At 38.6% G+C, this 27367-nt stretch overlaps 1 protein-coding gene across 3 annotated transcripts in view; it reads left to right on the top strand.

Moving 5' to 3' along the window:
• The window catches only part of LOC137254667 (supervillin-like), a 140170-nt gene that overhangs the window by 54680 nt on the left and 58123 nt on the right, over positions 1 to 27367 (top strand). For all 3 annotated transcript variants that reach the window (XM_067792510.1, XM_067792509.1, XM_067792508.1), the window contains exon 5: positions 5965 to 6440. In XM_067792510.1, the coding sequence (XP_067648611.1) occupies positions 5965 to 6440 (476 nt within the window). The remainder of the gene's footprint in view (positions 1 to 5964; positions 6441 to 27367) is intronic.

Below are 27367 nucleotides of genomic sequence, written 5' to 3'. Positions count from 1 at the left end.
TATATAAAAAAACTTTGTTGGGTTGAGTTCCATTTGCGATTCGAACCGACACCCTCAGTGTCAGTCACCTAATTGCCAGCACACAGTCAAGCGCCTAACTGTCCCTCTGGAAGCTGGTTGAGTGGGTTAGGTGTCTCACTTCGTGGGCTGGCGATTAGGTGCTTGACTCTGAGGATGTGTACTCAAATCCTGGATGAGACTCAACCCAACAAAGTACTAGAATGTGTACTTCATTAAAACATCTGAATATGGACAATATAAGATTGTTGGAAGCATGGCAGTTATTTAGCAAGTAAGATGCTTAATTACACAACTACCAAGCAGTGAACAAATTTAGAAGAATATTTTGATTTGATTACTGGAACAGTATTTTGGGGGGTTAATGGGTGGTCAGTGAGCCAACAATATATGAGATTATCATTTTCAACAATTTGGAGCAAATCTTTTCAAATTGTAAACCGTTTGATTTCTTATTCTTTTATTTCCTCCATTTCACTAAAGTAATATGAACCCACATTTCCATCCTGTAGTACTGAGTTTATGAGACTTTCACAGATGATACCTTGTAAGTTCTGACTGAAGACATGCTTTTGGCTGTTGCACAAACAGTTGGTACAGCTGGTATTCCACCAAGCCAGCTATGACAAATCTCTCAGCTATGGTTCTGGGTAAAAAGTGGAAGTATGCTCATACTTGCAGTAATTACAAGCTGATGCTTACTGTAAACCTCCACAAGTGGTGCTTGTCTTGGAGCAATGTGTTCTGCATGAATGTAGGATCATCCACGACAAAAGCCCATTAGGATTAAAGCCCCATAGTATTTTCAGGGGAAATGTTATCAGAAACATAGCAAAATGTGAACAAACTGGATCTTTAGAGTTAGTGAGTGAATGTTATGTCATTTGTTACACAGGGTCAGTGGACAGGCAGACCAAGTTGTTCAGATCAACTGCACTTAGGTTACTCAAGTCAGTTGCAGTTAAGTTGTCAAAAATATTCATGTCAATGGATGCAACTTCCAGCGGCTTGCAGATCTGGGATTGACTTTTCCCCTATTGCAACAGTGGGACTGAATTTGTGCAAATAGCATTTATTTAGAGAAAATAGAAAATTTATTGCTACTTCCGCAATATATTTGATGTAATTTTTACTGTTATTAATTATTGAAAATAGATGGTTTTCCATTCACTATAGTTATTTGAAAGAGCAAAATCTCTGAAACATTATCACATAAATAATGTTTCATCAGTGATAACACGTCACTTCCTGATACAGAAAATATACAGACATTTTCTCCAATTTTCCAGTAAAACACACTGGATTTTGTCCGGGGACTAATTTTACCCTGGGTAATTTTGTCTAGCGGGATTTTATTTGTTGCCTGTTCTTCACAAAGACATGTCTCTAGCAGACAAACAATAATGAACCAGACTAGGTGTTTGATAAAGTTCCTTTCAATTCGAGCAATCAGAAATCAGTTTGTGTAGTATCCATCAACAACTGATCTGTTTCAGCACATTAATGAGCCACAGCACTGCCCATTTGTCTGAACTCTGTATAGAACAAGATTCAGAACTGATCACCCAGGCCTGACAGGCCATAATTGGCACTGTTTTAAAGGAGTTATATCACATGAGAATTCAGATCAGGTGATTGCAAAGTGAAAGTTATGGATTGGGCACTGTTCATTCAGTTGTTTAGAACACTGTGGTGTATTGTGCAAAGTTAAAGCAGAACCATATGCTCAAAGCTTCAAACCCTAGATGGCCTAACTGTTTCTAGGCTAGTCAGTGCCATACACATGCTAATGGTTTTCACCAAAGTCATTAATGTCCACTTTAATGTAAACTTAATTTTTCACAATTTTCATTCAAGCATGTAACCTGCTTAAGACAGTAGTGTAAATTCTTTTCAAAAGACAATAGCCACTATGAAACAGAATTACAGAGGAAAAGAAACCTCCAAACTTACGATATACTGTATAGTCATATGTTAACAATGTCTACCTATTAAGTGATTATAGACAGGTGACACAGGTGAAATGGGCAGGTAATAGTCAGGCACAGTTGAGGTGAGTGGAGCGTAGCCAGACTGGAATGTTATCTCAATAATTTGATACAAGTTGAAATCCTAACACATTGCCTTAAAACAGCCATTTGTGACATGTTTTCTGAACACCTGACATCATTATCTGATGTGTTGTGCATCAAATAAACTGTATGTGTATTTGGAAACAAAGATAATATTAGCTAGGCAAAAACAATCCAGTTTAACCTTCTTTTGAACTCACAGAGCAGGTTCAGTGTCTCACATGTTCCTTTTGCTTTTGGACTTTTACTGTACAGGTATTTATTTCGCTCCGTTAAGCAAGACAGACAAATAGTAGATGTAAACACAGGTCAAAGGCTGGCCTGGAGAGGGACAGCTATAGTGGCAAGCCCTGAACGCTACCTTACAATACAGCAATGCACTAAAGGAAACCTGATCACAGAACTGCTAGCATCTTGCATAGTGCTGTACCTCTGGCAATACGGAATAAGGCAATTCCTGGGTCGGTATCTAGCCAGAAGATTCCATCACCATGGGAAACTGGTAATGTTGCGTTTTGGAAACTTTTCTTGAGCTGTATGGTATTATCAGGCATGTAATTACCGAAGCAGCTTGTGGTGACATTGTGTGCCACTGGGTGGTGGGGAGGGCAGGTGTGAGCTGTAAGGGCTATTGTTATATGACGTGTACCTGGTGTTGTGTAGGCCAGGCTCCCTGCTCTCTACGTCAACAGTGTGTGTGATGACCTTTATGTAATAGTTGGCACATAGTCTGGGGAACTTCTCTCTGTGACCAACCTTGAAAGTAGTGTAGCATTTATAAGGCTGATTCTGTAAGCTACTAATTAAGTGTTTGTGATTTATAATTAAATAACTAATGCATGTTTTGTGCCATTTAATTTGGTCGATTCTTACATAACTTAGATGTCATGTTTTTATTGATTTGCAGGTAGACAGTTACATGTTGAATATGAAACTCATTTCACAATGATTCATTATGATGTGTGAAAGAATCAACAGGAATGTATTTGACTAAATGTCATATGTTGTAATTCAAAGTAAGTGGCACTTCACAAGCTATTCTAATACGTTGGTGATCTGTATCCTATGTTTTCTAGTGTTAACCTTTTAAACACATGAGTTTTCAGTGCATTTGTAAAGCTTCAAACACTTTCATCAACTCCTTTGTGCCACACATATGTACTCAGGTTCAGAGGATGTTTAAATGGAAAAGAGATAACCCACTTAATCATGTAAACAATTAATCCCAGTCACACCTGTATGCAAAATGTTCCAGATTTGTCTGTTCAGATACAGGTTGACTTCCTCTGTAGGGTTGTCTATTTCATTTCCAAGGTAACGGTTGTTTACATCACATGTCGGCACTTCAGATAAGGAGAGGTAGCTCTTTTAACAGTAGTCCTGACTGATTTTAATTGACTTGGAAGGAGATTGATTAAAACCTGTACAATGTCTGAGATGGACAGTGCAGTGGGTGCTGTGTACAGCTGCTGTCAGTGTATGTATATGATGACATAATATCCTTGGACTGATTCTTGTGTCATGTAGAGATTGTGTATGTCTCTCTTCCTGTTTCACCATTTCTGAATGTCAATAAATTATTGTTGCTTCTGAGTACATTGCTTGAGATAGTTTAGCGATCTCTAATGATTTTAAAAGATCATTTCACCATGAAAAAAATCAGTTTGGAATAATGTTTATCCAATTATGGGAAAAATTTTTAAAGAAAATTGCTGCACATTACATGGTATCTGTTCTGGTTACCTTTGAAAGAGCATACAGTCAGTCACTTTGTTAATTGTGCGTTATTGTACACTGATTGTTTCTCGTCTCAATTTGATTTGGATAAAAAAATTGTGCTTCCATGACATGGTGGAATATGTTAAGTGAATCAAACATGAGTATTTATCAGACCATACCAACATTTGATTAGCTTTCTGGGTTCAACTACCTACCTACCTACCTACCTACCCACCCACCCACACACCACACACCACACACCACACACAATGATCAATCCAATTAGAAACACCCCAATTAGAAAACACCTTAAGCATTTTAATGCAGTGAGCTTGTTGAGTTTGTGGGTAAAGTAAAGACCAGTTGTGCATATTATATTATTAATGTGGTGGGGTAGGCTAATGGTTAAAGTGTTTGTGCTGTAATTGGACATATTTTTCCAAATGAGTAGTTACAACTTCGGTCCATTAAGTTTTGTCACATTAGACAACATTATGTTGCATCAGTAATACATGATTGTTTGGTGAAGCTGATGTATTACAGAATAATATCTTTGTGGTGGAATACTGTTGGTCATTCAGTAACAGGTTGGGAATTGTTTTGCATCTAGTGTTGATGGTTAAGTTGATGGTTATGCACAAACACCATTCACACACAAACTAATCTGGATGAAGGTCAAGGGGTTTTATTACCTAGCAGTGTATGAAACTAAAAGTTGTCATAGGGTCTTGAAGATTTGCTCCTATGGTATTTGAATCAAGGGTACTTACACTTTCACAACTTCCACCCTAAGGTTGTGAAGAGCCTTTATGCTTTTCTTGAAACGCTATTAAGTTTCAATGTCTATCCTGTAAGATGACACAAACTACGTACTACCTGCCAAGCAACTATGTCAGTGACCTTGAGGAGGAGACGATGGCGGCGGTCTAGGTGCAGGTACCTGGTGTGCATGTACAGCACAAAAGACCTGTATAAGCAGCTGACTTGTGCACTAGGATCACTTGACTGACGCCTCTCTAAGTATAACTCACACCACTGTCACTTTCAGGAGTTCACTCGGATGGTCATTTATCCTTTCCTCTGGTGTTATTAATTCTACAAAAGAGCAAGCATGTTTGTGTTCTTGTTCTCTGTCTTTGTATTTCCATCTATAGTGCCACAGAGTTGTTGTTGTTGTTTTGGCATTTGTAGAGCGAGAAGAAATGTAGCTTCAAAGTGATGGATGCAGTTATTAGATGTAGACTGATGTCGTACAGGTTGTGAAATATGAAGATTCATTTGCAGACAACTTTCTGCCTCATAATGTCTTATTCTTTCACTTCACTGAATCTTAATGACTAAGCTTGTTAAAAATAACAGACAAAAAACTTAGATGGAACATGTTTATGTTAATTTTTGAGTTGTTGGTTTTCCGAAGAACAGCAGATGTTACGTACTAACATAATCCAGTATTAATGCTTAATGACCTGTGTTTCCAAAGTGTAACTTTAAATAACTATATCATGTCAATTCTAACCATACAGCACGAGGGTTCTTCCAATACACTGATTACTTGAATCAGACTGTCAGATTCCCATGGCTGAATTAGCAGAGCAGGAAACTAAGATGGGATGCTGATACTAGCACCCCAAATTGAGACTGTTATGTTAAAGAGCTGTCATCCTATGATATTGGATAATAAACACCTGAATGTTGGTGGTTGTCTGAAGCTGTGTTGAGTGAGATAGGTTGCAACTGTTATGAAGAGGGTACCCTCCACTTGGATTGTTTAGGTACAGACAGAAATAATGTTCCCCTGCGAAGATGAGGGGCTGATGGTTTTGGACTTCTTCCCACTAACTAGTGGAATGAGCAAATATCTCAAGTTTTCCTTTCAATGCTTTTTCCATCTGTCAGAAAATGTTAGATTGAACTGCACTTGCAATGGTGGTTGATTGTTAGGGGAGAGAAAGTGTGAGAAGTAGAGCCGATGTTTAGAAACTAGCTGAGCTGAGGACTCCAGGAGGAAGTAGCAGACTACACATGGCCACCTGATATGACCTCGAGCAGACACTCTGTAATTATGTTTTTGTTTGAAACTAGAGAACAGGATATTTTCTGTTAGCACTGAAGGAATGTTCTGGACATGGTGTAAAAGTCTTGTGCTATTTTTCAGGCTGTCAAAGGAGGTGGATGCAACTGAAGAGGCGGTTGATGCAGATGACAAATTCTCTTCAGGGACAGCTGCTGTGAGAAAGCAGACACATGATTCCTCTGATAACTTTCAAGGGGAAAACAATAATTTGGAATTACAGGTGGCAGATTTATTGGATGAGTTTGAATCTTCAGGTGGTTCAGAATCTTCGGATACACAAATGAGAAAGTCAGCTCTAGGATTTCGGAGGTCAGAGATTGATACACGCCATGGAGATGAATATACTAACAAGGACAGGTCAGAAAAGCGGAGACGCTTTATTACAAGGAATGCACAAGTTGTTCGGGATTCAGATAGTTTACCCGGATCAACAGAGAGTGAAAGTATGTTTGAAACAGCCCCATCTGCTCCATCTAGCACTGAACCTGTTAGACGAAAAGTTCGGAAAGACAAAAGTTCTCTGCGAAAGTCCAGTCTCAACAAACAAGAAGATGACAGTAAGTAAATACTATATTCCTCCTTTTGTTAACTTATTGACATGGAAAATTATATTAGATGGATAGACTGAGTCTGTTTCACCATTCTCTTTATTAAGTGTGACAGTAGAACATTGCCTTAGAAGTTGATAAACTCATGCTGAAAGTAGGTGGATCTCTTAGACATCCATATCTTATGTGCTACCGTTTGTTTTGAAATGTCTCATACATTGTCAGCACTACAAGATAGAATTTCATCTCCGACATTCTTGGATACTGCTTTTACTTTCACTGTCTGTTGAAGAAATTTCATGAACCATTACTCTCCATGAGTACAGGAATAATTACACACAGATGCGATACTCATAAAACTCACGACACAACCTGAAGCCATCCAGCCTGGAATCTGGAGCCATCTTTATTGGCAGCTTCAACACTTTACTTCCTCAGTGCATTTGCCAACCTTAGCAGCATCCCACCTCTGATACATTGACTACCTAAAACACAACACACTGTTTTCAGTACAGTTTTCATGTATACAGTGAGACCCCCTGTATATCTAGACACATTTATTTTTGCATAAATCATCTAGATACCTGAATATCCAGTCTGCCATCCAGACTTCATTTTTGAAACAGTAGCAAGCACACACTTCTTGGTTCAAATCACTTCCAAAACAGAGTGGTCATTTTGATTTGCCAACTGCAATGCACTCAGTGTCAAACAGACCCACTAATCACCACCATATAAAATTTACTGACCAGAAATGGAAACTGCATATCTGTTGTAGACAGTCACTTTTATAGCTTAAGAGATTGTTTTTGAGGGGAATTGACCAGAAGGAGAGGTTCTGGATATTTTGGGTCAGGATAAAAAAGACTGAGTAGAGATCATGAGCATAGTCTAGTGAAAAGGGCACACTGCTCCTTTATATGAGAGATTGTGGTGCACGTTAGGTTACCTGATATTAGAGGAGGAAACAGATGTATAGTCAAGGAGAATTCAGGATTGGAGCCTCCACAGCTGTTTTCATCTGTTATCTAGAAATGTCTTATTCTCATCTCACAGGTCATAAATTGTTGGCTTTGTACATTCTCTGAACCTGGTGCAGTTTTCAAATAGACTATAGTTGCATGCAACTGGAAGCAAAATTCATGTTTACAGAGGACACAAGCAGTTTTCCTGTTTCTTTTAGCTATTTTTCTTTATTTCTATTTTCTCCAAGTTCCAGAAGAATTTCTGGTGATAATATTAAGTGAATTATATTGTTACTCACTGGTCCAAGTCTGGAGCATACAGAGTATCACTCTTTGCTGCACTGTGTGTGCAAATTTATTCTTACAAAAACAGTTGAATAGTCTTGAATCTAGAACTTTAAGATTGTTCAGGGCATAACATTCTTCTACAGCCATTCAAAATAATATTAATAAAATGTTGGAGTTTCATAAGTACCTAGAAAGTGTGCCAGTTTATCAAATGTTGTATGCAGATATTGGCTTTAACAGGGTGTTATATATGTTATATGTTCCCTGAGTTGTTTCTCAGGAATGGAGCCTGATAATATCAAACATGATGAAAATGTAGTTCAGGACAGCCAGACAGGATTAGAGTAATGGGTTTTCACTGGTTGGTGTTGGTTCATGATGATTTTCCTATGTTTTGGACCCAGCTCTTGAAGACTGCAATTTGTGCCATATGGTTTTAGATGTTTTTTTCTTCTTTCTGATACATACTCTATACAAATATAATGTTTCAACATAGCTTTACAAAACAGTAAATTATCATAATTTGAATCCTAAAAAGAGATAATGTTTCAGTATGTTATGGCCATGTAAAGTATATTATCTAAAGCACTGGTAAAATGTTCAATTATTCAGTTACTAATAAGTCCATTTCTCTGACAGAGTATGATTTTGGCTGTGCTGTATCAGTATGAGAAAATCTACAGCATATCATTTGCCCTTTGGTTGAATTAATTCAGCTGAGCAATTGCGGATGAAGTCATGATGATCTGTCTGAGACTGTAATCTTTTAGGGAATATTCACAGACTCTGCCAGCCAGCCATGTCGTGTGGAGTGTTGTCTTCAAGGTTATTGTATTCAGGACACTTGCCAGACTAAACACAATGGCTTGATCTGTTTGTTGTTGTTCTCTGGAAAAATAGAATTAGGGTTTGGTGTGCTGTAATGGCCTCAGTGAATTCGGGGATTGTTCAGTGTTACGCAATGTCTTTTTAGGCAGCCAACTGCCACGAATAAAGTGATGTAAAGATTGTTTATCTGGTATTTTTTTCACAAAGTTATTTTCAATTACTATTTGCCTCAAAAGGTAGACAGTAGACATATGTTGTTCATTTTCTTTTTCATTCTTTCTTTTTGATACTGTTTTTTGAACATTTAAAATTGATGAAATTGAATAACAAATGCAAAATGCTTTTGAGTAATTATCAAGTAAATTTAGTCAGTGTCAGTGTCAGCATGATGACATAATGCGTCCTGAAACCAATACCATCCAGTCAACTGAGTGACCTTTATGACCCAGTATGTGACATTCACTCTGGAACACTTCCATGAGCCTCAGTGTAGAAAGAAAACATTACTGTTGGGCACGATCCTCCTTGTAAAATAGCAAGTTTTGACCACAGACCTTATTGTGCTGTGTTTAAACCACTTGAAGAAGTTGTAGGTAGTATTAATGCTTCACAGGGACATATTGTAGAACAAATTTAGGATATCCATACTGCTGTAACGGACATAGGTTGCTGGTGTTTAAAGGGATATGTCATAAGAATAAAATGTTGTCTTTGTGAAAGTAGACGCATGAACATGGGTTCCCTGACTGTCATACACTACATGCCTCTGTGCATACATCAGTGCAGTGATAATGCTATCAGTAGTATGCCCATAGTTAGGTCAACACTACTAATGAAATTTGCCAAACTCTCTTTGATGTCATAGTTCTTATTGGCAAGAGGCTTTATCTCTATGGCATTATTATGTACAATAATAAACATGATAAGCTATCATATTAACTGAATGTATTTTGATTGAGATAACTGTCAGGTGTATGATGATTTATGTTTGTTGCCACCTGCTGTAGGCCCTGGAACCCAGCTCTGTAGGAGGATCTCTTCAGTTAACAGTACTACACCCATGTATTTGCCCTGTAGTAAAGAATTGATTTTACAAGGGAAAATGAGCCAGCAATTCGGAACAGATAATAAATTAATTGTGCCTGACATATTTAGATAAAATTCTCTTCATCAGTTGGCAAGAAAAAAATTATGATTAATGTGAACCCCAGAGAAAGTTACCATGGTTACAATAAGAAAAATGTTATTGATATCAGGTAGCGGGTGGCACTGGCAGGTGTATATCAGTGGGTGTCATTATCTGTAGGTTAACACTTAGTCCTTGAATATATATAATTTTGATAGTAATAAGTAAACCCATTTAATTTGGAAGGGAGTTTGGAAATCCATGTGACATGAGGATATCTAGACTTGCTTGATTTTGTTCTTTCACATTGCAGGAAGGGCTTGGCAGAAGGGAAAATGATATGGTTCAGGGACTGTGAGGCACACTAATTGTCTGTAGTCTGTCATACAGACCCTGAAAAAAATATTCCCAATACAGTCCATACAAGTCTCAAGTCTGTGGCAAGGCTATATTACCACAGTGTAAGGCTGATAATGAAAACTGTTTTATTGTATTTTATTATCATGGTTTAAAACTGTCTTTTTCCAGTAAAATATATTTATTTCAGAAACTAAAGGTTAGTCTAAGTTATGTGGTTCCCAGTGTCAGTTAATAAATGTAATTTCTGTGGTAACTTTCATATTTATTATTTCCAATAAACAAGAGTTGAAATTGACACATAGACATTGTCATCACATCGTCGGTATCTCCAGGTCATACGATGAATTCCCGATGAATTTATTACCTCCCTTGGCTGGCTTTTTATCCAGTCAGGTATATACACTGGGAAGTCGAACAAACCAATGACAACTCATTTTCGCTTTTTAAATTATCTAAACGATTAAACTTAGCAACACAAACCATGCACATCGTCTCTGAAAGAGGAAGAAGTAGTTCTGCATATATTTTTCTAAATTTTTGGACCTATCAGTGTGTCTGTATGATTTCCCCAAAATCTGAGTTGCATTGTGAACAAACCTTCACAGCTGTGATCATTTCCCATAGATGCATTCAGGGTATAGTGAAGAATTTTTTGAATGTATACCCTGGAGATATCGAGAATGTTCTCATCATGAAGACATATGGTTTCATCAACATAGATTACTAAGCAATCCAGACTAATCAAGAAACAAGATTCTAAAATTATGAAAGACTAAATATATGTGAAAGAAGATTAGTGTTTGTTTTGTGTAGGTCTTGCTAAAATGGTGCTATGTAGTAGGGAGGATGTGATGCAGAGATGAATGGGTGTGTGTTGAACCAGGTGTACTGGTCAGATCGTCTGAAATGGACTATGAAGAGGATTGAGAGTCTCATTACTGGGAGTATAGAAGGCAGTGAGGGCCATGTGATGAGGATCTGGAACATTAGCATTCTAAAGATAGCCTTTGGCTTGTAATTCACCTTCATATTGTGTACACAAAAAAATACCCCTCATTCCTACAGTGTACAGCCAAAACAACACCCATGGACAGAAGCTGAGTTTGGAAGTTTGGAAATACTGTGTGAGATCATTTGTTAGCCTCCACAATTGTCAGAAAAATTGTTACTTGATTGATGTATTCTTGAAGAATATGTTTTCAAGAGATGTTGGTTGTCAGTTATACTATGTACACATCTTATCATGTTGGAAAATGTCTTGAAACAAATCACTCTTCCCCCATATTATATATTTTAGTTCTAGGAACTGAACATTTTGTCTCCCTATGTTGGCAAACAGATAAGTTTGTTGTTCCCAATTAGTGTTATCCAGTGGAAGTCCTTTTACTAGTTTTAGACACCAACTCCAGACTGCTGCCCATGTTCTTGTACTGCCAATTCTACCAGGTAAATGGATCTGCAGTTATATTCTGAGACATTTTTTCATTCATCATGCTGATGCAGAGTTATCTGATGTTGAAGTCATTAGCAAATTAACAGTGTTTACAACAGAGTAAATGCCTCAAGTTGCAGAGACATTTCAAGCTCCTCTGAGAAGGAAAAGGCACATAACATATCTGCATTTTTTTCTGACCTGTTCAGATCAGGTACAGACAATCTTGCACACATAGAGGATACTTTGCCCTTCTTGTCAGAAATACTAATGGCAATGCTTGACCCATCAGGATGTATTAGATATACAACAGTTGAAGAGCACAAGCATTTATAAGAGGATTAGTTGTGTGCATGGTATGTAAGAGAGTTCTTCCAAGGTTTAGTGGTGTGCATGGTATAAGAGAGTTCATCCGAGGTTTAGTTGTGTGCATGGTATAAGAGAGTTCTTCCGAGGTTTAGTGGTATGCATGGTATAAGAGAGTTCTTCCGAGGTCAAGTGGTGTGCATGGTATAAGAGAGTTCTTCCGAGGTTTACTGGTGTGCATGGTATAAGAGAGTTCATCCAAGGTTTAGTTGTGTGCATGGTATAAGAGAGTTCATCTGAGGTCTAGTGGTATGCATGGTATAAGCGAGTTCATCTGAGGTTTAGTTGTGTGCATGGTATAAGAGAGTTCATCCAAGTTTTAGTGGTGCGCATGGTATAAGAGAGTTCATCCAAGGTTTAGTGGTGTGCATGGTATAAGAGAGTTCTTCCGAGGTCTAGTGGTGTGCATGGTATAACAGAGTTCATCTGAGGTCTAGTGGTGTGCATGGTATAAGCGAGTTCATCTGAGGTTTAGTTGTGTGCATGGTATAAGAGAGTTCATCCGAGTTTTAGTGGTATGCATGGTATAAGAGAGTTCTTCCGAGGTCTAGTGGTGTGCATGGTATAAGAGAGTTCTTCCGAGGTTTACTGGTGTGCATGGTATAAGAGAGTTCATCCAAGGTTTAGTTGTGTGCATGGTATAAGAGAGTTCATCTGAGGTCTAGTGGTGTGCATGGTATAAGCGAGTTCATCTGAGGTTTAGTTGTGTGCATGGTATAAGCGAGTTCATCTGAGGTTTAGTGGTATGCATGGTATAAGAGAGTTCATCTGAGGTTTAGTGGTGTGCATGGTATAAGTGAGTTCATCTGAGGTTTAGTGGTGTGCATAGTATACGAGTTTATTTGAGGTTTAGTGGTGTGCATTGCCAGGTATACTGGAGTTCATCAAATTGGTCTGGAAGTAATCTTGGTCTCTGTATTCCTTATTTAGTCATCATTTTGTGGTTGTGTCAACTCTTGGATAGCTAGGAGTATTTAAGTAGACCCCTTGAATACTGACACAACTCTTACTGTATCCTAATATATTCAAAGACAACTTATCAGAGCTTTTAATTTTATGGCTCAGTTATGGATGGCGTTTCCCTCTTTTTTTGTGTCAGATGAATACTAATGTAAACAGAGTAATTTTGTCAAACAGCTACGAGCTGGTCGCTCATTTATTTGCCTCCAGCAAGCTTGTGGCCTGACATCAATCTCATGTTTTTTGTACGGAAGTAATTCATAAAAAGTGGTTCCTGCGTGCTGAGCACCATGTGGCAATGCTTAAACACTCCATGTGGAGATTCTGACTGGGCCAAGAGAAGAATTTGACAAAATGTGGAATCATTTAGCTTGTCTCCAAAATTTCTTAAATTGTTTACCCGAGTGTGAGATGTAGCCTCATAGCTGTCTGAAGTTAGGATGATTTAGGAAGGAGATGGCAAGACTCCTACCTCTTTTGCATTGATAGAGGGCTTTCCTCCTTGGAGATTACATAGATGTGGTTAAAATACTTCTACCAGTCACTAATACAGGTTACCTTTATGTGGTTGAGTATGAAATGGCTGATAATCGGGAAGCTTTGGATGATTAAAGTGAAAGACCACCTTAGATGCCGTTTGTAAAATATATGAAGTTGTTAATGCAATCCTGTTTCATGTTGCTAGACAGATGTTTTATGATCCTTCGTGCATTTTTTTTATATGTCTAATAAGAAAAAAAGAAAAGTCAAATTTCAGAAACAACTCTTATGAAATATGAAACCAGGAAACTAGCATATACATGCATTTTAGAAGCATATACTTCAAAGTATTGCATGTGTAAAAAGTGACAAGTAAATGCTGTATGTGATGAAATTATTGATTTGAAAGGATTGATGTGGAGGCTTTCTTCATCGTTTCATAAAATGTTTTAAAGACAGCCTAGCTATGTGTCACTGATTTCTTTGGGCTGAAGTTGATAGTTGACACACAGACGGACAGTTGTTGGCCATAAATGTAAATACTTACCTGCAGGGATTCACTCGACAGACTTGCTCCTGTCTCCTCAAATACTCACAGATGAAACACTTTCAGGTCTGATCAAGTATGAGGGGTAATATTAATGATGATTTGTGTACAACTGTTAAAGGGGTAGTCTTCTTCAACCACTATAATATTAGATTTCATAACGTTTGAGTTGACGTTTTACTGATATGTTAACTTGCTGGAACTGCCTAGCGGCCATGCTTATTTGGTTGCTTAGGTATGTCCTCATGGGCAGTGTTTATCATGTTCATATTGGGACAGTTGTTAGATTGGAGATGCATTCTTACATGAAATGTTTTGTTTGATAATACACATCAAATATTGAGATTTACATGTGATTCTGTTGGTGTCCATAATTTATTACAATGTTTTTAAGAAATATAAAAGTATGAAACATGTGTTAGGTCAAGTCAGGCCTGTTAAAGTCACAGCCTTTCAGTCATGCACATAAGCCTGAAATATCTCTTAGCCAACATCAGTGCTTGCAAGCACATAGGGCAGCATTCTCTGCGGGCCCACAGGCTGCAGTTAGTAAGATGATGTAAGATAAGATATGTTATTCCATAGCATCTCATTCAGGGACAGTTTCAATATTCTGTAAACCACAAAAATAAACATAAAAGGTACAAAGATGAATACACATAGGTGATATTTATCATAACAATTAGATGCTAGATGCTACATATGCAAGATCTATAATGAATCACATCAACGAGACATGGCATAATGTGTATAATAATGACCTAGGACAATCAAGAAATGGACTGGCATATATCAGGTTCAGTAACTTGAGTGAGTGCTTGTTGATAATAATACCACTCAATCGTTTGTTGCGTCCAGTCATGTGGCTTGAATATTGGTGAGTTTTCATGAAACAGATTCATGCATGTACCAGAGGTCATTGTATCCTTTCAGATTTTCGTACCTTGTCATGTTCAAGTGTATATGGAGTTTTAGACCATGCCTTGAAGTAACTAGATCAAATTAAAATGCAACTGTTCATTTTCAATGGATATTTGGTACAACAGTTTCTTCAGGGTGTATAACCCTTTATTATTATTCTTTAGAAAGTGCCAGAACGTGTGATGCTTTGCTTTGAAAGAAAATCTTTTGAAGGTATCTCTTGTTACATACATGTTCCAGAGCTGTGAAAAGATTGGGAAAAACAAATCTGTGATTATAGTTTGAATTTTGGTCTGGACTAGCCTTTCCAAGTGGAGAGCACAGGATCAGGACCTGCACCACATTTGTCTTTCCTCCCATCATGTGATACATCTCAGATCTGGAATATTGTTCAGTAAAAGAGTGTTAAACCCGAATCACTCGCTCACATACAGTGTTGGAGATCTCTGGTGGGTAAGTGACTTCATGATAGGAATACCTACCTCCTTAGGTCAAGCCAAACTACCAGTATCAGTTCAAACATTTCCAGCATAACCCGCATATTACACAACATATTAACTAATTACATCTCTCCGCAGTTGGAAGTCTGAATGATAGACATCCTTAAATGTCTATGACAGTGTTCCAGTTTTTAAAACTCTTTACATATTAATCCAGAGTTGACGCAAGACATTTAAATGTTGTCATTATAGTGCTAAAGCTCCGCTTCGAAACATTTACTCTGTCAACGCTGCTTTTTCTGGCTGTTGATTGTCCCATTTTCATCAGTATTATTGGTGAATTCTTTACATGTTTAAGTCCCCAACGTCATGCAGTGTCCAATTATCCCCACACACACTGTCCTTTGTGACATGACTTGGAAAGTTCTATCCACCTATTGACAACTTATATAGGTGAAGCCAGAGTTGTACTCCAGCTAGACTGTCATTGGGAACAAGTGCACTCACTGACCATAAACAAGATACACTTGACTTATCAACAATATGTGTGTCACTTCAACCTGACATCTATAAGATTGACACGTTCAAAATTGAACCCCACTTCATTCCATCCCACTAAGGTTGGTGGTATAATACTTATGCTTGTATTTTCTCTTATATACATTGCTCATGGTCATCATCTTGATGGTGTTGGACTCGGTAACTTGCCTAAGGCACTGCAATTTGTGTATAGAAAAATGTCCTTCGATGTGCCAGAATACTATTGTCATGAGTTTGAATCCCAGAATCAAGTCATTTGTTTGTTGATCCTTCAGCACACCTAAGTGTTAAACATCTGCCTCAGTCCCACATAAAACTGACATAATATACTGCTTATGTATTGAGGTGTGGCATTGGTCTAAGGTGGACTTGTTATACTTATTTTATAAAAACTACAATCTTTATCCTCTATCCACAGTTGTGATAAATCTGACCCCACCCTCTTGTTGTGTATTTCAACCTCCTTTAAAAGTGAACAATCTTTAACAGCCTAGTGGGAGATGAACAAATTAAACTTATGAGTAAACAGTGATGTAGGGTCAGTCCTTGTCCCAAACAAACGTGATGTAGTGTAATTCATGCTTTGGATATGTTATCATATTTTGAGTACCTAGCAAACTAATCTTGTAGTGTGGCCTTGTGAGTGTTTGACACATATCAAAGACACCATTTGAAGTATCTTGGTATTAAAGAAGTCCCCATACATTTATTATCAGGTGATCTTATGACCAGATCTGAAATTGAGTGCAGTAGACACGGACTGGACTAGTTGTTGACAGAAACTTTTAGTTTTCTATCTATATTGAATGTAGTGTTGGTTTATGGATCTCGATAGGAGCTCCCGAGCTGGGTATTGAGGGAGGGGTTGAGGATGAGTGCGGGCACACATCGTCTTTTTCACCAGCCCAAAGAGGACGACACACATATTGTTTGCATGCTTCTGGAGCGACATTAATAGGGACTTGAATAAAGAAGCCCTGTTTGGCGTCTTTTCTTCGGTTTATCAGCATAAAGCTCACAAGCCTTGAATGAGGCCAGGCGAAAATGTAAACATTCAGTCTGCACAAATTTGAAATATTTTTTGTTAATTTCACACAGGTCTACTTGACAGAAAGAATATTGCCAAGTACACATGTTTATTTCATAAGATCAGATACTGAGTTTGCACTTGAAAATAGGTGGATAGATTGTTGCATAATTGGAAAAGCTATGACTTATAAACTTTGCTGGGTGTTCGGAGATAGCCAGAAACTCCAAACAACTGTGAAGGAAAGGCAGCTGCAGCACCCTGGGCTTGTCGTGCACTGGAGACATACACCTCCTCAGCATGGTCTCACACTTGGCTACGTACATTGAAACTGGCATATGGTATATGGGAAGCTTTGAAAATGAAATAACTGGCAGCGATTCAAATTGAAAAGGTGAATGATCCTGTGAGATGTCTTCAAAGAGGGACTAATTTCTAAGACCAGAAAGTTATTTAAAAGTTGGTTGTAGTTCAGAGAGGATGAAATGTTTTGGTGTGATTTGTGTGCTGTATTCATCATAAATAACCATATAAGACCTTTATGCAGTGCTTTGTTGATTTGGATTGTGGCTTTTATTGACTGACTACCTGCTGTTAGGTAAGTGAGCAGAAGTGTGATTCTCGCCCTAAGCAGGTAAAGACTTGTGTTCCAAAAGAAGAGTTTAGTTTCTGTCTGGATACTGCATACAGTGGACTTATCTTGTAACAGATGCATTTTGTCATTGCTAAGAGTTTGGCAAAAACAGCAATGTGAATTCTGTGTGACTTTGTTGAAGACAGAATTGGCTGCATCACTGGATGTTCATGCATGTACTTGTATCAGTTTATGAGGCTGAAGTAATAGCTTGAGAGAGTGTCAGCACACTTCTTCGTGTAACCTGTTGTATGTTGCAAGATGTGGCTCTATTGAAGCAGTGGAGCATGACAAGTTAAACTTAATGTTGTGACAGGCGCACACTTGGCTGTTAAGTATATGTTCACATTCAGGTGACAGGATCATTAATCACTCACAAATTTCATTTTATGAAAATCTGATCCTTTGTGAGGTTATAAGTCAGAGTTCATTTAATCATGCAGGGATGGTCCTTTCAATCCGTTAACTTTCACAAGTTGGTGGAAATTTATTTCAAATTAGATCTTATGAGTCAGCAGGTCCAGTTAGGTTTCACTTTAACCTGGCTTAGTGTCACGACAGCAGGACGGAGATAGGAGAATTTGCTTTTTTCTGTGATGCTTTCCTGCACACTTAGTACATGTGTTGATGTATTGATCATACAGCAGTGGATGCATCTGTTGTGAGATTTACCAACACCAACGTGACAAAGACAAGGTTGAGTCATCCACAACCACATGGACTGGGCTTTTGGATTTCACCCAATTTGAGGGTAACTTGCTAACCTGTTAATAATTCACTGGTGTTAAATGAAGGAGAGATCCATCAGACTGAGAGTCCAACCTTGCGATCAGTTACAGTGGACAATACAGCAGTGGTAACAACCTTCCTGGCTGTTGTTGTCACTCGTCACAGAAAGAGACAATTGTGCTATAGCCACTGAAGTGGAACAGCTTGTATTCGGACGGACTGAAGACTGTCCCTGGGACGTGATATGTTGGAGTGATATACACTAGCTACCAAGGATGATATGAATGTGTAAAATACAACATGTTATCTAAAAGGGAATACACCACACTGTCAGCCCGTCAAGGTGAGTCTTAGTCATTTCTTTATCTCAATCCCAGTCATGTTTGTGGAGGCGTTGCTGTTGCCAGTGTTGTGATACAACCTGGGAAGTATGAGGTCATCTGTCACATACACAGCGTCATTCAAGTTATACAGTAATCAAATCTATTCCTTTGTTAACCATCATATCTTATGCATTAATTCTGCCAGGGGAACATTATGAAATACTGTATTATTTGCAAAATTAGAGGTGTGGTCAATTTCTGAGACACACTTTTCATTGTCTTAATCTCATTCTGCAGACAGATACCATGTTTGTTCAAAAGACAGGTATGGCATCAAGATGTTTCTTGATTATGATTCCATTGCTTGATATTCCTCATGGAGGGTATATGAGACACAGATGGCAAACTTCTTTGTTTCCCTTTTAAATATACTTACGGTGTAAGGCATGGAATGTTGAATGTGACAGTGTTTCAGGATGTAAATATTGCCCTGTTTTATCATTACTGTTTGATGTGTGATTTTTGTGGTGTCGTAAACAAACGTTATTATTAAAAGCTATTTTGTTACAGATTATTGTGTAAGGACATGAGTAATAATTAGTGCAGATGTATTACTGTATTATCATGTGAACATGACTAGTTCTGCTGAGGATGTTCATGTGTAAACATAGTTTGTTGATAATATAGAACATCATTTGTCAGTGATTTCTCTGTTTTATCAAATTAATCCATGTCTTGAATTCCCTGAATTGGGGAAGTAAACATGTAATTGATGTTCAGTTTTGAATTCCTCCTCATATCTGATTTGATAATGGTTTCCAATTGTGTTACATGACATGTACGAGTGAGTGAGTGAGTTTAGCTTTACGCCGTATTCAGCACTATTCCAGCAATATGGCGGTGGTCTGAACATATTCAAGTTTGGACCAGACAATCAACAACATGAGCATCTATCTGCGCAACTGGGAACTGATTACATGTGTCAACCAAGTCGGCAAGCCTGACCACCCGATCCCGTTAGTCGCCTCTTATGATAAGCACAGTTGCCTTTTATGGCAAGCATGGGTTGCTGAAGACCTATTCTACCCCGGGACCTTCACGGGTGACATGTACAAATAAGGTTCATGGAGGTAGCAAAAGTAATGTAAGTCCTGATGGTGCCTAGTATGGTGATCTACAGCCTGAGTTTTATATCGTATTGTCTTCTTTAATTACTATATTTTAGTTTTTCATGCTAGTTTTATGTGTCTGTGATACTCTGGTATTTTTGCTGTCCATTGTTGACAGGTTTTACCCTTAAAATGTTTTCATTTTTATTGTATGAATTGTTTTCGTCAATATATGGCTGAGATAATGTGACATTAGATCTGTAGTGGTAATAGACCCCTCTGTAGTGGTAATAGAGCCTTCTGTTGTGGTAGTAGACCCCTCTGTAGTGGTAATAGAGCCTTCTGTTGTGGTAGTAGACCCCTCTGTTGTGGTAACAGAGCCTTCTGTTGTGGTAGTAGACCCCTCTGTTGTGGTAACAGAGCCTTCTGTTGTGGTAGTAGACCCCTCTGTTGTGGTAACAGAGTTTTTTGTTGTGGTAGTGGACTCCTCTGTTGTGGTAACAGAGCCTTCTGTTGTGGTAGTAGACCCCTCTGTAGTGGTAACAGAGCCTTCTGTTATGGTAGTAGACCCCTCTGTAGTGGTAATAGAGCCTTCTGTTATGGTAGTAGACCCCTCTGTTATGGTAGTAGACCCCTCTGTAGTGGTAATAGAGCCTTCTGTTCTGGTAGTAGACCCCTCTGTAGTGGTAATAGAGCCTTCTGTTATGGTAGTAGACCCCTCTGTTGTGGTAATAGAGCATTCTGTTATGGTAGTAGACCCCTCTGTTGTGGTAGTAGGCCCCTCTGTTATGGTAGTAGACCCCTCTGTAGTGGTAGTAGGCCCCTCTGTTGTGGTAGTAGACCCCTCTGTAGTGGTAGTAGGCCCCTCTGTTGTGGTAGTAGATCCCTCTGTAGTGGTAGTAGGCCCCTCTGTTGTGGTAGTAGACCCCTCTGTAGTGGTAGTAGGCCCCTCTGTTGTGCTAGTAGATCCCTCTGTAGTGGTAGTAGGCCCCTCTGTTGTGGTAGTAGATCCCTCTGTAGTGGTAGTAGGCCCCTCTGTTGTGGTAGTAGGCCCCTCTGTAGTGGTAGTAGGCCCCTCTGTTGTGGTAGTAGATCCCTCTGTTATGGTAGTAGGCCCCTCTGTTGTGGTAGTAGACCCCTCTGTAGTGGTAGTAGGCCCCTCTGTTGTGGTAGTAGATCCCTCTGTAGTGGTAGTAGGCCCCTCTGTTGTGGTAGTAGACCCCTCTGTAGTGGTAGTAGGCCCCTCTGTTGTGGTAGTAGGCCCTTCTGTAGTGGTAGTAGTCCCCTCTGTTGTGGTTGTACAGTCAGGCTGCGTTAGTCCGGACCCCGACATTCCGATTCCTGCGATATTCGAACAATAGCTAGCTGTAACCAATTTTGTTTACTATGTAAACTCATTACCTGTTGATTCAGTAATCCGGCGCTTCACTCTCCGTATCCGAACTTTAATCAGCGGTAACAGATTAGCTAATTACACATAGTTTTGCTTCATTAATCCGGAGGTACATCAAAAAGGTTCGGTTAATCCCTTCACACCATGAGCCCCATTCAGTGGTAATTGTTAAGTGATACTTGTGAGTTGAAGATGTCGTTAGTTTGTGATTTTGATCAATTAGTAGGTCTCACTTTTGGTTAGTTGGAGTAATACATGTCATGCTTACTTCCTGTATAAAACACTGATCGTGTCAAAATGAGATCACCTGACGTTTGTCAGTCATAATGGCAAGTCCCACCCCTAGGCTTAAAAGATGTGAAATTACTGCCGCACGAAAAAAAAGAGAAAACCCTAAAGCCAATTTTGATCTTATGTGTAAACATTTTGGTCAAGAATTCGGACATTCTATCAGCAAGAGCACAATTTTGGACATTGGATATGTTTTGTGATTGGCTATGATCATTTGACAGACAGATGCAATCCCGTGGTTGACACGTGATCTTTCTTCGTGACAATGCTGCCAGTCACAAGTGTGCCAATGTCAAACTGACCAACGTGAAAGTTAATTTCTTGCCCCCAAACACCACATCGCACATTCAGCCAATGGATGCTGGCATCATGAGAACTTTCATTTCCCACTACAAGAAATATCTTGTCAAGCATTTCATCCAGTGTGCCGACCGGCCACAGACGCTTAATCTCCATGAAGCACTGAGAAAACTGCCTGGTAAAAAGCTCCACCATTCAGAACTGTTATCGTCATGTAGATTTCTTTCACAAGTGAGTTTTGTTACGTGTATGTAAAATCTATCCAGACATGATTGTATGCATTGATTGGTTATTATATGAATATTCAAGTTATTATGTCTATAAACTGTAATAAAGTCTTTTGAAACTTGTATACATTCGTATGTTTTTGTTTTGCCATGTCAAAGGGAAGTAACCCTACTGTAGTTGTGTTCATAAAAGTTCGTTTCAGTAGTCCATACGTTTCACTATCCGAATGTTTTTCGGATTAACGCGGCCTGATTGTAGTCTCCTCTGTAGTGGTAGTAGACCCTTTTGTAGTGGTAGTAGATCCCTCTGTATTGGTAGTAGACCCTCCTGTAGTGGTAGTAGATCCCTCTATAGTGGTAGTAGACCCTTCTGTAGTGGTTGTAGGCCCCTCTGTTGAGGTAACAGAGCCTTCTGTAGTGATTGTGGAGTGGACAAATTTGTTGTGGTAGAATTTTGAGGAGCTTTGTTAAAGTACTATGGATTCTATCAGGTAGTGACGCCTGTTTTGTGTTTTTAACAGTCTTCAGTAAGGTATGAAAACTGTAATTGTAGTGGTAGAGCTTTCAATAAAGTAGGTCTTTTTCGGGTAGCTGTCTACAAGGTGGAAGTTACGACTTTTCAGGAGGTGCATACAGTGCGCTGGTGAGTCATGGTTGTATAGTTCTTGGTTAGAGCTTTCTTGATTGCAAATTAATAGGTAGATTAAGATACATGCACTGTTTGGGATCTGCCTAGTGCTGTCAGATTGTTGACTCACTCACAACAGAGTGTCATTGCAAGAGACATGACTTGATTCCTTAATGTTTGTATTGGCCTTTTTCAAAGTGTTCATGACTAAAAGGAAATGTTTGTCAGCACTGAAATCCAGTTTCAGTTTTTGTGTGAGCATGCTATTGGAATGTTAAAGAGGTGTATAAGGACTTGCACTGATCTACATGGGCAAAATATTCTTAGGTCAGAAGAAAATATTTTTCAAAGTTCTTTCTGATGATAGGAGCAGGATAATATTTATTGCATTAGTTGATAATTTTTTTGTCACATGAATTGTTCCGAAGTGTTTAATGTCTGATGTAATGTAGTATTGACTTTCCTCAAATATGTTATGAGAGTCAAAAAAGATAGACTCCCCTACTTGTACTAGTTATACAGGTTGCTCCATTTATCTTCCCACTCTCTCATTCTCTCTACATAATGGTCATATGCATGTAAGCATATAAATACCATGCTCCTCTTGACCCATGAAGATCTGGGTAAGAATTGTCTTCAGTAATACATGCTTGTCGTAAGAGGTGCTTATGGGATCAGGGTAATCAGGTTTGTTGACTTGGGTGACAAGTGTTATTGTATCCCAGTTGCTTAGATTAGTGCTCATGCTGTTGATCACTGCATTGTCTGGTTCAGACTTAAATGTTCACAGTCCATAGTCATATAGCTGTAAACTACACTCACTCACTCAACCTTGAACACTACTATAAATGATAAGTTAGTAAATAATGAAACAAACATAGAAAAATGGTTGTGTAATGGCAGATATTCTGAATGTTCTCCTTTCATTGGACTGTCTTGTCTGAGAGTTTACCGAAACCCTGGCACTGGCACCCTTTCCCCATGTGCTTCACCGCCACGCTACCGGGACATGGTCAGCTGATTGCTGTCTACAAGATGCACTTCTCAGTGTCAGAGTGAACACATGGCTGTCATTTGACACTGGCTGAGTCACGAGGAGAAATACACATCATTATCTTATATGTGCAAAAATTATGTCAGATCTGAGTGAGCCGATTTTCACTTTTCACTTCTGTGAAAAAGCTGATATTGGTTTCCATGGTTTTACGTGGTAAAACAGCATGATGATTCATGTAGATATTATCTACTGACAGAAGGGCAGAATAGTAATATTTTTTATAATTTGTATGTCTGTATTTTTTCTTTAACATTCTTTGAATTTACTTCAGTTGATTTGTGGTAATGTCATACCCGTGAAGGTCTGTTAGATTATTGGCCTTCAGTAACCCATGCTTGTAAGAGGCGGCTAACAGATTGGGTGGTCAGGCTCGGATGATTTGGTTGACACATATCATCAGTTCCCAGTTACACAGTTTGATGCTCATGCTCTTGGTCACTGGTTTGACTGGTCCTGACTTGATTATGTACAGACCACTGCCATATAGTTGGAACACAACTGAGTTTAAAAATAAACTCGCTCACTGACTCACTTTGGTAATGTCAAGAAATTCTTTTACGAATGCAGTGAGACCTTGGATACCTGGACAGATTCGTTTTTGTGTAAACTGTCTGGATAACTGAATATCTGGATATATGGATTTCTATGATCCTGGCTCTGGTGTTGAAACAGTAGCGAGCAAACACATCTTTCAAAATCCCTTCCAAAACAGTATGGACATTTTGATTTACCAATTGCAATTCACTCAGTGTCAAATAGGTCTGCTTATCATATCATGCTAATCAGCCATTGATTTGGATTAGCAGACCTTGTCTTAGTGTCAAATCATACAGGACACTCACACTTCACTTCCCATGGTCAACAGAAGATAAAAATTTCAGGTGGATAAGTGAGTTAATTTTGTGTTGGTTTTGCCGGTTGATTTGTAAAGTTTTAACTGTCCGGAAATGGAAACTGATATCTGTTATTGACAGTCACTTATGTAAGAGATGGCTTTTTTTTAATGAAAATTAGCTGAAAGTTTCAGTTTTATTGATATATTCTTTGTCATTGATATGTGTCCTATTTATCATATATTAACAAAATATATTCATGTGGACAGAAGCAGCTTAAAGCTTCAACTGAGATAAGACATGAAATATCATGCTTTTCACACCCACATAATTATTACAGCTGTAAGAACACATTATGTATGTGTACCTTTCTGGCTGTTGCTTGGAGACTGCCTGATATCTAATCAGTTCATTCTTGTACACTAATTTGGGAGGCAGCATGAACACTCTCAGAGCAGGGTAATGTGTACCCTGCACTGCATAGAGGACACTCACTCTGCATGCCTGATCAAAGAGCAGGTAACTCTGCCAGTGTTACCTGCATTGTGAGTCATGCTGGTGTAGTGGTAGAGCACATGCTTGTGTGTGCATGTATGGATAAGTTCAAACCTTGAAGTCTTCGCCACCATCATGCAGATATACAGATACACTGTAGATATAGTTTGAAATATGTAACATATATTTTTCAAAGCCCTGAAGGGACATGGTAGAAACACAAAATTGGTATTTTACATTTTGCTCATTACAACATGTACAGTATCATATAAAATAGTGGTAAGATGTGTATACAGTTGTACAAAATAGGATGTCCAATGTAGATGCTGGAGGATGGAGATAGTAGCTATCTATGTGTCAGCTACCTATGCAGAAAGGTTGATATCAACAACCAGCTCTCTCCTGTTATTATGGGCTAGCTCTGTTTGTTTAGACATCTCGTTTCCATCCATGCATTAAGCCCTCTGACAGACATAGCAGTGTTTCAGCAGTAAAATCAACATGTGACATGGTCATATCTTGGTTGCTGTTGGCCCACCCACGTACACAGCCTATTTTGAAGGCTATGTCATGCTGGAACTTAAAACTCTAAAACAGAAAATCCTTTTTAGTCAGATTCATTGGTCTGAGTATTAATCTTTACTGCTTGTTGACAGTGTGATGTAGAAAGGTCTGATAATAAAATTTAATGAGATATCTGGTTAGATGTTCTGATAGTAGAATCATTTTCATCTTTTATTGTGCCAGTAATAACTAAAATGATCAGAAGGATAATATTGTAGAATGGAATTAGTGATTCAGCATTGGCATTGTAAGGAAGAATCTTACAAATGTAAATCTGTGTGTTTGGTTTCTGTTGTGAGTTTGTTTCCTTTGACATACTATGGTTCATGTATAATGTGAGGTATTGGCAAGTATCTGTAATGATTTTCTGTAGCTAAATGTGCTGGAGATGATAGTCATGCCTTATGTTGCCTAAAGGAATCAAAGCGTAGAGATTACTACTATGATTAGATACGGAGTTCTGGATTTACTCGTGCCATGGATCAATATGTTGTTGAATATATTTTTCAAAGTGAATAGGGGAACCGATATTGGCCATTCCAAAACATTTACTTTTTTAATGGATGTAAACAAATGGAACACATAAAAGAATTTATTGCTTCATTATGCTCGTTATGAAATGCACACCAACCAGTTATTTGTAAACAGACTGCTGCATCTAAAGTTACCGGGAAATAGTGTTGAGGTGAAACGTTTTTTATATGTAGCTTGTGGGGGCGGTGTGGGTGGAATTAGTGGTTAAAGTGCTCATCTTGCCGATGACCTGGATTTACCTCCCCTTCTCAGTCTTCACTCACTCGCTCACTCACTCACTCACACTTCTTTGTAGAGAATTGCTTTCCTGTGCATCTCAGTAGTGAGTGTCATGAGGACAAATTTGTAAATATCCAAACGTTCAAACTTGTTAATTGATCTTGCCTTTTGAGTGGGAGTTGTGAAAGATTACTGTGTACGGAGGCAAAAACTTGTCAAATTGGACACTCTACTGCCTCTGTCCTAAGTTAATTTGCCTATCTTTATTTGCAGAAGTCTGGACTGGCTTGATAGCCGTCTGTAAACAGATCAGTGTGTTCAGGAATAAATGACATCATTCGGACACCAAAATGTGTTTGATCAGATTCCTTGTGTCAAGGTGGCTGAAATTAGTCCGGAATCTGGGGAATTCTGTCCTAGTGTTTAGTTAGGTCACTTCTTATTGGCTTTGAAAAGGGCGAGTTTGTTTAAAACTTCACTTGCATGGAGATACTGTTAGACTGTATGTGTGAACATTCTAGTAGCAGTGTTGTCTCTGTTATCCTGATGGTAAGGTCTTCTTCTGAAGGCGAACAGTAGATGCTGTAACACCCTGCATATTTAGCTTCCAGGCCAAAACCCAAATCTAGTGAAATTCTGTTTCATCTTGTTTCATCTAATATAGCTTAATGACAAACTTATACAGCCAAGTTTGACTTAATCAGTTTTGGTACAGTTGCTGTGCTACTGTATCATTTATGACATACACTCTTGAAACACATTTCCTCACTGTCATACAATTTTATGAAAGCTTTAGTGAATAAATTGAAATGCTTCATTGTGCACTGGAATTTGAATCTTTGACAAGATTTCAAAAACCTTTGCTATGAAAGGGATGGAGTGTGAAGACAGCTTGAAAGCTGCAAGGGTTTATTCATTCAGTTTACAACACAAGGACATTGAAATGTGGTGTGAAGAAGGTTTCCTCTTGTGTTGTATTGTAGGGGATAGATGGGAGCAGAGTGTGGTCTGTAGTTATCTGGGATCTGTCTGAATGGTTAGTGCAGGTGTGGCCAGTAGTTGCTGTGATCAGTCTAAATGAGTATTTAGATGGTCCAGAGCTACCTAAGGTCTGTTATGGCCCCTGAAGGGTTACTATAAATGTGGTCTGTAGTTACCTAAGGTTTGTACAGGCCTCCGAATGGTAGTTGTGGGATCGGTCTAAATGGTTAGTATAGAGGTGGTCCTGAGTTGTAACCTTGGGCTTGTGTAGGCCTGAGTGAATGGTTGGTGTAGGTTTGGTCTGAAGTTACTTAGGGCCAGTGTAGGCTTCTGAATGGT

This window comes from Haliotis asinina, chromosome 10, assembly GCF_037392515.1.
Source record: "Haliotis asinina isolate JCU_RB_2024 chromosome 10, JCU_Hal_asi_v2, whole genome shotgun sequence".
NCBI classification, from domain to species: domain Eukaryota; kingdom Metazoa; phylum Mollusca; class Gastropoda; order Lepetellida; family Haliotidae; genus Haliotis; species Haliotis asinina.
This window is presented reverse-complemented; position numbering and strand designations above follow the sequence as displayed.